This window comes from Megascapheus bottae, chromosome 5 (genome assembly GCF_031878675.1).
Source record: "Megascapheus bottae isolate mThoBot1 chromosome 5, mThoBot2.hap1, whole genome shotgun sequence".
Lineage (NCBI taxonomy): Eukaryota > Metazoa > Chordata > Mammalia > Rodentia > Geomyidae > Megascapheus > Megascapheus bottae.
In genome coordinates, this window is record NC_143513.1 from 74,935,045 (window position 1) to 74,946,873 (window position 11,829).

At 46.0% G+C, this 11,829-nt stretch overlaps 1 protein-coding gene across 1 annotated transcript in view; it reads right to left on the minus strand.

Annotated features, from left to right (window-relative positions):
• Kiaa1549 (KIAA1549 ortholog) overlaps positions 1-11,538 on the minus strand; it is a 60,529-nt gene extending 48,991 nt beyond the window's left edge. Inside the window, 4 exon segments of the mRNA XM_090332246.1 lie at positions 2,525-2,655; positions 4,800-4,977; positions 6,266-6,354; positions 8,862-11,538. Of these exon segments, the coding sequence (XP_090188372.1) occupies positions 2,525-2,655; positions 4,800-4,977; positions 6,266-6,354; positions 8,862-11,538 (3,075 nt within the window).
• Positions 11,539-11,829: the final 291 nt, after the last annotated feature.

Consider the following 11,829-nt stretch of genomic DNA (forward strand, 5'->3'; position numbering starts at 1 on the left):
GAAACTTCCAGAATAAATTGAAACAGTCAGCTGAAAACAATTGAAACTGACTATTCTCTCTCTCCCTCTCCCTCTCTCCCTCTCTCCCTCTCTCCCTCTCTCCCTCCCTCCCTCCCTCCCTCCCTCCCCCCCCCCCCCTCTCTCTCTCTCTCTCTCTCTCTCTCTCTCTCTCTCTCTCTCTCTCTCTCTCTCTCTCAGGTCTCAGTCTCCTAAATAGGATTATCGATGTGAGCCACCAGTACCTAGTGAGATTTTTTTTTTAAATGTAAAGAAAGAATAACTGTCTTTCTGACCTGGTTCCTTACTGCAACATTCTCGGCACTCCCACGCCCGGGTGTTTTTTACTTGAAATACTGAGCTGAGCTCATGGATTTCTATCTCTTCTGCCTCTGCTGTCTACTCCAAACCCCACTGAAACAACCACAAGAGGAAGAAAGCTCTGCAGAGCAGAAGATGTCAAATCCTTGATGATGGGTAAAGAATATTATTGAAACAAGAAGGAAAGAAACCAACACCCAGCACACACCGAAGCTGAGCTAGGAGTCCCTGCTTCTCCAGGGGAGACAGCAGACAAGCAGTGGCCAAAAGTACCTAACAGAAGACTGAATCCCAAAGAGCCAAGTTCATTGCCTTTTTCCTTTTCTCCTCCTAATGGCTGCATTCAGGTTCTAGCAGCCACTCCACCTCCCAGAATAGCCCAGAGAACTGGATTCTAAGAGAAAAGAGCCATTGCCCCAGGGGAATGAAAGGCCTCAAACCCTAAGGCAAAAGAGGGAAAGGCTATAATAACCCCAGTGCACACCAGATCATTCAAAAGACAAAGCAGGACTGCAAAAGAAAGGAAAAGAGGAGTTTTCATAAGAAAACACAAAAGGGTGGGGGGAAAAGGTGGACCAATTTCCAAAATAAACAGGGTTCCTCATCCCTAACAACCAACCACCAAGCAATAGTCTCCAGACACTTAAGAAGAAGTTTGCTGCATAAAAGCAAAGAGCAGAGGTTAACACAATATTGCAGAGAAAACGGACATAATGTAAGCAGTAACAGGTAAATTTTCAAAGACCCTAATTCACGATCTCAGAGACTCTGAATGTGAGCCTACATTATCTCAAAAAAGGAGCAAAGGATGGGGGGGGGGTGATTACTAAAAAGAAAAAAACCTCAGAAGAGAGACTGAATTACCTCATCAACACCGTAGAAAACTAAATGAGCGACCTGAAGGATGCAGTTTAGGGAAACTGTAAAAACAGAGAACTGAAAGATGTGTAAAATATGAGAAAGAACTAAGAAACATGAAAGTGCACACAGGAGTGTCAGAGTCTAGTTAACATGCATTCCAGAAAAAGAAAGTTTGGAAGGAAAAATAAAAGATCAAAGAAATACAGAAACATCAGCAGCGTGCACACAGTATATAATGCCAGTTCTTTTTCTGTGTTTATACTGGTGTGCACTGGGCGGGGTTATTATAATCTTTCCCTCTCGAGACTCACAGTTCTAAAAATCTCATCAGCTCCAAACCCAAACGTCAGGGGAGCAACAACAGTCATGCCTGAGGATGGGCTCGTGTCTGTGATCCTACCTACTCGGGAGGCTGAGATCTAGGGATCACAGTTCAAAGGCAGCTTGGGCAGGAAAGTCCATGAGACTCTTATCTCCAATTAACCACCAGAAAACCAGAAGTGGGACTGTGGCTCAAAGTGATAGAGTGCTAGCCTTAAGCAAAAGACCTCAGAGACAGCAGCCAAGCCTTAATTTCAAGCTTCACCACTGACAAATATAATAAAAATAAAAAAATAAGACAGACTATGCTCAAAAAGCTTTTGAGCTGGGCAAGGAGACTCATGCCTATAATCCTAGCTACTCACAAAACTGAAATCTGCAAGTGTTCATTCAAAGCCAGTCCAAGCAGGAAAGTCAATGAGATTCTTATCCCCAATTAGCCAACAAAAAGCCACAAGTGGAGCCACAAGTAGCTCAAGTGATACGAGCACTAGCCTCGAGCACAAAAGCTAAGGGACAGCATCCAGACCCTGAGTTCCAGCCCCAGGACCAGCAAGTGTATGCACATACGTGTGTGCACACCACACACACACACACACACACACACACACACACACGAGATTTCTGAGTCATTTCAGATTCTCTGGTTAAAGAAATTCAACCAGTCAGTTCTCTGCAAATATTCTGAAATCCCCAAACTCCAAATTCGGATCCTAAGCATTTCAGATAAGGCATACTCAACTGCCATGAAAACAATAGTCCTTTTAGGCATTCCTCCACTGGCTATCAAGTCTCCTGCACCAGGTCTCCTGAGCTGAGCTACTCCGGTCACTAGCTACTCAGAGCACTGCTGCCAGCACTACATTGTCCTTCCTATTGTCTAGACTGCACCACAGGATGCAATCAAGCCTGGTCCAGCAGCTGGGCTTCTTCCACTGGAGGACATGATGGGCAAGAAGACATTGTGGAAGAAGCTGTCTTTTAAGGACAGAGCATTCGGTTCCGCTGTCAGCAAAACCCTTACCTGCACAGTGAGGTTGTAGGTGGCTGGGTGATGTTTCCTCACTTCAAAGAGAGCTGTCAGCAGACCTTTCTCAATGCGCTGAGTGAAGTTGCAAAAACCAGTATCCACACTTGGGGGCACAAACTGAAGCACTGAAAAGAAGGACAGTGGTAAAAGTCCCACAAAAGAGATGCAGCTTGGGCCAGGAGTTTGGCCTAGTGGTTAAAGTGCTTGCCTAGCATGCATGAAGACCCAGGTTCGATTCCTCGGTACCACATACACAGAAAAAAGCCAGAAGTGGTGCTGAGGCTCAAGTGGTAGAGCTCTAGCCTTGAGAAAGTCCAAGGACAGTGCTCAGGCCCTGAGCTCAAGCCCAGGACTGGCAAAAAAAAAAAAAAAAAAAAAAGAGATGCAGCTTAAGAATTAAAGAGATGAGGGCTGGTTTGGCTTAGTGGTAGAGTGCTTACCTAGCATGCGTGAAGACCCTGGTTTGATTTCTCAATACTACATAAACAGAAAAAGCTGGAAGTGGTGCTGTGGCTCAAGTAGTAGAGTGCTTGCCTTGAGCAAAGGAAGCTCAGGGACAGTGCCCAGGCCCTGAGTTCAAGGCCCAGGACTGGCAAAAAAAAAAAAGAAACAAGAGATGAAAGTCAGCTGTGGATGGCTCACACCTGTCACTGCTGAGGGGGAGCCACTCAAAAAAAAAACAAGGGTGGTGCTGTGGTTCAAAGTGACAGAGTGCTAGCCTTGAGCCAAAAAAAGCTTAGGAACACTCCCTGGGCTGTGAGTTCAAGCCCCACTACCAACCTCCCCCCCCCCGCCGTCCCCACAAAAACAAGGGAAAGTTTCTTACAGAATTAAGAGATGAAGATAGGGGAGATATTATCTAAATCAACAACTTCATCCATGTTGTGGGGCAGAGCACTATGACACATTTACTTCAAATAAATCTTCAAAAATACACATTGAATTCACTCACAGTAATTGTATATATTGATGGGGTAGGATGTGACATTCCAGTACTCTTATACAATGTATAAGGTTTGACCAGGCATCAGTGGGTCACACCTGTAATCCTAGCTAGTCAGAAGGCTGAGAACTGAGGACCACAATCCAAAGCAAACCTGGGAAGGAAGTCTTGGAGACTTTTGTTTTTGGTACCAAGAAATCGAACCCAGGGCTCCATGCATGTTAGGCAAGCACGATATCAGTAGGCCACACTCCAAACATTTGAGTAGGAAGATTTCCTTCTTTTTTCGTTTTTTCTTTTCTTTTTTGCCAGTCCTACGGCTTGAACTCAGGGCCTGGGCACTATCCTTGGGCTCTCTCAAGGTTAGTGCTCTACCACTTGAGCCACAGCACCACTTCCTCTTTAAGACTCTTAACTCCAATTAGCTAGCAAAATCCCCAAATGGAGCTGTGCCTCAGGTGATACAGTGCTTAATATTGGGCAAAACAAACTCAGGGACAGCACCCAGACATAGTGTTCAAACCCCAGGACAAGCACACATATAAAAATGTTTTCCTTTAAGGGCAAAGGGTCTTGTTCTGCTGTCAGTGATATCCTTACTCGCAAGAAGGATAGAACTTTTTGGCCGGGAGCATGGCCTGGTAGTAGAGTGCTTGCTAAGCATGCACGAAGACATGGGTTCAATTCCTTGGTACCAAATACGGGAAAGTGGTGCTGTGGCTCAAGTGGCAGAGCCCTAATCTTGAGAAAGCCCAAGGACAGTGCTCAGGCCCTGAGTTCAAGCACCAGGACTGGCAAAAAGAAGGAGGAGAAGAAGGAGGAGGAGAGCACTTTTCAAGTTAAGGCAAAATATGGAGATGGGGAACATATGTATGTGTTTAATAGTCCTTAAAAATTCAAGGTATAGGCTAAAAGATCTGAGAGTAATGATATAGTCTCAGAGTTAGTGTAGAGGAATGTAACATGGGTGTAGATATAATATGCTTGGGAGTGTGCTGAAAAACGTACGTGGGCATCATGTACTCCTTCTGCTTTCATATAGGTTTGAATTTTTTATTCCATGGCTATAAAGTTTTCTTAAAATTGAAATCACAGAGCCAGGTATGGCAGCACATGCCCGACCCAGAAGGCTGAGTCAGATGGGTCACTTAAGGTCTACTCCATCCTGGGAAACACAACAAGACCACATCTCAAAATAGATGGAGAGATGGATGGATGAATGCATGGCTAGACACAGACTAGTAGATTTTCAAAACAATACCTAACCTCTTAAAATGTAACAAAATTCTGCCTACAAATCAAAATAACTGCGCTCAGTGGTCTCACCTGTTTGAACTTGGAACCTGGATTCTGGCACGAGGAAGGAAGGTCTCACAGACAGGATTAAAGGAGTTTGGTCTCGGACAAGTTTACTATTGATGAGCACATTAATGACTGATATTGCCGTGTAAACAAAAGGGCCAGATGTTACCAGAAATGTGAAGTCAGGGAACAGTTCATACACCTAGGGAAAGAAGAATATTAAAGATAATTCGAACTCCAAGGAAGTTGTATTAAATAGAAAACCAATAAATAGGTAAAATAAAGTATCATCAGTACCATAACTAAAAGAGTAAATGTCATGCAATTAAGATTTAATTTTATCTATTCCTTTTATATTCTTCTAATCTCAAAAACCACAAAGGAGCAAGGAGAAAACTGACTGAGTTATGGAAAAATTATTATGTTTGCTATACTTAAACTACACAGAAAAGAGAACTCATTCTATTGGTTATCACTGTCCAAAATAAGCAGAATGGTAGCCCACCTATACAACTGTAAGAATTCTAGTAGATATGTTAAGAACATAGACGGGTAAAATTAAACTTGAAGTATTTCATTTGAACTATTTAATATATTTGAAATGCCATTTCAACATGTAGTCAGCACAAAAAAAAATAAAATACTAGTAACTGAGCACTGGTGGCTCACTCCTGTAAGCTTGTTTACTCAGGAGGCTGAGATCTAAGGATTCCGGTTCTAAGCTAGCCAGGTAACCAAATGTGAGAGCTGATTGGTTATCTCCAAATGACCGATAAGAAGCCAGAAGTGAAGGTGCAGCCAAAGTAATAGAACTCCAACCTTGAGTAAAAAAGCCAAGTGAGAAAGCTAGTCCAAGCCCAAGTACCAACACACACACACACACACACACACACACACACACACACACACACGCTTACCTATCATGCACAAAGCCTAGAAGTCTACCCCCAGCACTGCAAAAACAAACACTTCTTTGTGTGACATTCCTTTTCTCTCCGGTTTTTGAAAGGTGCTGTGTCAACCTCAGTGTCCTGAGCCCCACTGCACAGGGCCCACAGCTGTGGTGGCATATGGCCCCAGTGGAGAAAGCCTCGCTCCCACACTCCTCTGGAGTTCAACTTATACTGCGGTCCAATAGACACAATGCAGAATTCATTCCATTTCCATCTCACTGGTGTACAGAAACACATGTGGACTCAAGCCTCTCGTGGAAATCAAGGGAAACAAAATGATGAAGGACCTCACCTTAAACTATCTTCTCTGGATTGAGAGTTTTTTATTCCAGCTCTGCCAACACATTTCCCCCACCTCCCCAGTAGACAAACCCAGAGCCTGTCTGAGATCAGGAAAGTCTCCTCTGATGGAATGTGTGATGGACATGGAGAGGATGAGATATGAACCAGGGAGGCACAATACAGAGGAACGAGAGCATCTGGACAGCTGTGGCCACATGACACCACACGTGAGATCGCCGAGCCTCAGGCACTTACCTTCAGCTCCACGGCCCGGCTGAAGTGGATTCTCAACACTTCCTTAATGGACATGATGATGTACTCCTGCACGGCTCTCCGGGCCAGCACTAAAAATGAAATCCAACCACCAAATACGTTTTAGTGCCAATTCAAAGAAGAATGGTATCCTGCTTCTGGACCACAGGGCAATGCCACAGTGTGTTCATGTCAAAACTGTTTTGCTACACGAGATCCACATTAACCACAGCAGAAGGGCCCAAGCTGGCCAATACTAGAAGGAACCACTGTGGGGACTTGAAGATGCCAGGTAAGCAGAGGCAGCCTGAGCGCAAAGTCTCCGCCCCCGGTGGATCAGATCAGGAAGCTGCTGCTGTGACCCAGCCAGGAGACAGCTCCCAGTTCCCATTTTCCTCTTTGCTTTCCCATGTCCAGCTGTGTACAACCTCCCCAGACCCCAAAGAAGAGGAGATACCTCCAGACCACACTCCCACCTCAATAAATGCCCATGTCGTGTGCCTCCCTCCAAATCCATCATGGACCAACAGCAGCTCCAACAGAGCTCCACAGAAAGAATGACAGGGGTATGGTCAAGTGGTAGAGTGCCTAAGTTCAAGTCCCCCACTACCACATGCACACAAATCTCTTCCAACCCCTCTCTGCACTTGCTTACTGACAGATAACTACTAAAAACACAAACAGAGCTGTGAGCCAGTGGCTCACACCTGTAATCTTAGCTATTTAGAAAGCTGAGAGCTGGTTCAAAACTAGCCTGGGCAAGGAACTCTAGGAGACTCTTATCTCTAATTGACCACCAAACCACCAGAAGTAGAGCTCTGGTGCCAGTGGTAGAGTGCTAGCCTTGAATAAAAAAGCTCAGGGACAGAGCCTAGGCCTGGAGTTGACGCCCCATGACCAGAGAGGAGAGAGGAAAGAGGAGAGAGGAGAGAGGAAAGAAGAGAAAGGAAGAGCTGGGAGCATGGCCTAGTGGTAGAGTGCTTGCCTAGCATGCACAAAGCCCTGGGTTCAATTCCTCAGTACCACATACATAGCAAAAACCAGAAATGGTGCTGTGGCTCAAGTGGTAGAGCTCTAGCCTTGAGAAAGCCCAAGGACAGTGCTCAGACTCTGTGCTTAGTTCAAGCCCCAGGACTGGCAAAAAAAAAAAAGAGAGAGAGACATTTGTCATATTCAGTAAAAACCTTGGGCTCTCCTAGCAGAGATTTACAATAGAACAAAATCTAGAGATATTAGGACAAATAGTACCACACTAAATGTAAGGACCTCCAGGATAAGGAAACAAAAGCCATATAATGAGTGATTGTTGTCCTTACTGTACTATGTTATCTCTCATCTCTTTTGCCATCCCTTGGTTATCTCATATTGTTACAATTTTTCACCTTTTTATCTGATATATTTTATATGTGCTTAATTGGTTATTTGAAATTGGATAGGGAATGGGGGAAATCAAGATAAGTGGGAGGGGAGGGAAATGAGGACCATGTCATGAGAAAGGGTATCAATGTTTGTGAAGTTATGCACCTTCTATCTGGTGAATAGAATGTAACCCTTCTATTAATCACAATAAAAATTATTTAATAAAAGAGAGAGGGGGGAGAAGAAATCACATATCCTAGAGACAAAATAATATATAAAAGTTAAAAAATCAAGTGAGTAAGAAATTATAAGGGCTGTACTAACTGAGCTGCCCCAGCTCTCTACTTGAACTAAATAAGAATGTTTCATTTCCATCTTGTCATCTATGTAAACATTCAAACCCTACAAAATTTTTCAATGGCTCATTAAAAACTTTTTTTTGCCAGTCCTTGAGTTTGAACTCAGGGCCTGAGCATTGTCCTTGGGCTTTCTCAAGGCTGGCATTCTACCACTTGAGCCACTATACCACTTCCAGCTTTTTCTATACATGTAATATAGAGGAATTGTGCATGCTAAGCAAGCACTCTACCACTAAGCCAAACTCCTGGCCCCTCGTTAACAAACTTATATTTGTTGTTACTGCAACTACAAACTAACATACAATATTTTGTATATACTTAGATATGAGGTTCAGACTAAATTTTTTTTCAGTTGCAGGGCTTGAACTCAGGGCCCGGGCACTGTTTCTAAGCCTTTTCACTCAAGGCTAGCACTCTACCACTTAGAGCCACAGCTCCCTTTCTGGTTTTTCTCATGGTTAATTGAAGATGAGTCTCATGAACTTTCTTACTCAACCTAGCTTCAAACCATGATCCTCATATCAGAATCCTGAGTAGCTAGGATTATAGGCATGAGCCATCAGTTCTCAGCAAGACTAAACATTTTATATGCATGCATGCATGCATGCCTATCTTCATGATAAGATAATGCATGCAAATCTTTCCAATAAGGCAATGCAGCAGGTGTCACGCTCATCTTTATTTAACAGTACAGGAGACAGAGGAATAGGCTAGGTAACTGGAGAGTTAAAGGGAGGCAGATAGAGGAAGAGGATCACTATAGGAGGTTCTGTAAGACCACTGCCTGTACTCCTAGCTACAATGGTCTGCCCCAGATGGCCCACACTCGAGCATCTTAGCAAGACCTCCTACCCCATAGAGGTGATGAGATGCAGTCTTACCAGTCGTGATCAAGTAAGCGTCTGGAACTGTAATATCACACACATATGGTGGCTTGGTGGTGACCAGAGCTGGAATCCCAACTGTTGCTTCAGGAATGGAGGTGGTCCTGGGACCGAGGGATGGCAGAGGAGAGTCTGCACTGCTCCCCTCAGGGTTGTCGTTTACAAGATCACTGTTGGGACCAGTGTCCACTGCATCGCCTGTGACAGCAGTGGAACTGGGCGTGCTGGGTGCAGGGGAGGGATCTGGTGATAAATCTGCGGGTGTGGAGGACAGACGCACAGGGACTGGCTCTGTGGACAGAGGGGAGGGCCTCGCCTCAGAAACCAATGAGGAAACAGATGACAGGGACACATGGGGCAACAATTCCGTACTGCTGGGAATGACTTTGGAGAAAGGCAGGGAGACAGATGTGTGCACATCTGTTGCGTGGATATGGCTGTTGGAAGGTGTCAGAGTTGGCGATAGAAAAGACTCCATTAAGATGGGCGTCCAATGGGAAGAAGGAGGCATGGGTGAGAAGTGAGCCTCGGCAGAAGACATGTCAAGGACAGGCTCAGAACTGGCGGGCACCAGTGTGATGAGTTCAGATTTGTGGGAAAACTCAGAAGTGGAGGTAGTTTCAGTAAAAGCTGAGGTAAAATGAGCATCTGAATCCATTGGCGAATTGGCCGATGCTTTGGTGAACTTGAGAGAGTCCAAGGGGGAGCTTGTGAGTGACGGTGACCTGGCAGAGAGGCTCCAAAGAGAAGGGACTGTGTCGAAGGCCAGCTCTGAACTTGGCCAGGGCTGAGAAGACTCTGGGGTTGAGGAATTCGGAACAGAAAGTCGAGATGATTGGGAGTTGACAGATTCAGACAATGTACGGGTCTCAACCAGGGTGAGGAAGGGCTGCGACATGAAGGTGGACACATCACTGGACATCCCAGAGGGAGAAGAAAGACCCTCGGCAGGCGAAGGGCCTGGGCTGCTGACCCCCAGGGGTGGGGTTGAATAAAAGCCTGATCTGTATTCAAAAACACTGGTAGATTCTTGGTCAGACACACGTTCAGACCCTACTAAGCCAATCAAACTATAAGGTGTCAACGAGGTGGGATCTCGACCAGCATTTGATGGCGTGGTGTTTTGGTTGGATGTGACAGAGAAAAACAAGTCAAGGGAAATACTCGGGACTACTGAGGGAAACACAGCCGTCATGCTGATTGGCGTCTCCTGGGCCTGGGTGATGGAAGAGTCCAAAGCAGGATGAGGAGACACAGGTGGGGAGAGGCGGTCATAGAAAGGGAGCCCCTGGGTGCTGGTAACACTACCCACATCCACGCTAGTGAGCATGTCAGGGCTTGATTTTAAGATCTCTATAAACCTGGAAGAAAGGGAAAGAACAGGTCTGGAGGGGAAAAGCGTATTAAGTTGTTGAGGACTTTCTTCAAATGCAGAGGGTTCTGTGCCCACACTACTCCACGGAGAGTGGCTTCTGTTCACCGTGGCCGTGGTCAACGTCTCAGGCTCACTCCCGGACCCCAGGTCTTTCTCCATAAGTCTCGTTGCCACAACAGGCTGAGGTGACATCTCCACACAAGACGTGCACCTAGTGTGTGGCCCGACAGAGGCCATGGGGCTCAAGACACATGTGTCATCCACACAAGGGGAGACCACAGAACTGGCAGGCAGTTCAGATGCTTCACCAGCATTGTTCAAAAGAAAGGGCTTGTAGGACACCACTACTGATTGGCTGGCAGAGGATACAAGGACCAGAGAGTCTGAAAATACAGCAAAAGGCATGCTGCTCGAGGCAGGAGCTGTATGCGACACAGTTACAGTGGGGTACACTCTTGGAAGGGTGATTTCTTCTAGATGCTGACTCCAAGCAGAGGTCTTATCAGGGTACCGATCTGTGCCTGTGGCCCGGACATCTTCTAGAGGCAGTGAGACCTCTCCCAAGAAGACAGATGGCCGTTGAGTCACGCCATCACCTAACGGCTGAGGCATGGAAGACAGGGAGCTAAAAGGGAGAGTTTCTGCCTCCTCCATTTCTGAAGCTGAAAATTCTGGCAAAGTCCTACTTGATAACTGGCTGTGAATTTCGGTAGTAGGATAAAGCACCACATTCCTACTAGGAGTTGGCATGAAGCCTTCAGAGGTGGGAAAAGCTGACCCGAAAGTGTTGAAGTGACTGGAGGACTCAGCAGATGCCACTGATGGCTGCTGTGTGTTTTGCCGGGCTGAAGTCACTTCATCCAGCAAAGAAATCGTGGGGATGGATGGCGTGAGCAGGGACTCAGGTGTTTCCCGGGGTGGCTCGGGAGGGCTGATGGTGATATCCTGTGCTGGAAAAAACATGGGTGAAGTGGTCCAGGGAACCTCCGGCAGACAGTTGTCCATCTCCTCATCATCCATGGCTAGCTCGTTACTTGAAACTGAGCCATAACTCGCCACAAAGTTGCTGTGATCTGCTACACTTGGGGTCTGGGGACCATAGTTTAAAAAAGCGGTGTCAAACCCAAGAGCAGATGAGGAGGAGGGAATGAGGAGAGACCAGCTTGCCTGGGACCCTGGAGCAGTGTCTGTTAAGGCCAAAGGCGCTGAGCTGCGCACAACAGTCGTCTCCAGCAGGGGCTCCACCGAGTGTGAAGAAAGGTTGTGCCGTTCCAGGTAGAGTTCATCTAGGAAGAACATCAAAGTGGGGTTAGCCAGGATGCATGAAGTCACACAGCAGGGAGACACACCACACCCATTCCACACACCCGTTCATGAGAGAGCCAGCCCCACGAGTCACAGCTAGAAGTTCAGCAGCAAGCTGGAAACCAGATAGACACTGCTAGAATCACAGACAAGACAATATCTATAAATATTCATAAACCTGAGCAGTACCTTTACTTAAGCATGCATACATGTGAACACATTTACATACTTTTTTTTTTTTTTGCCAGTCCTGGGCTTGAGCTCAGGGCCTGAGCACTGACCTTG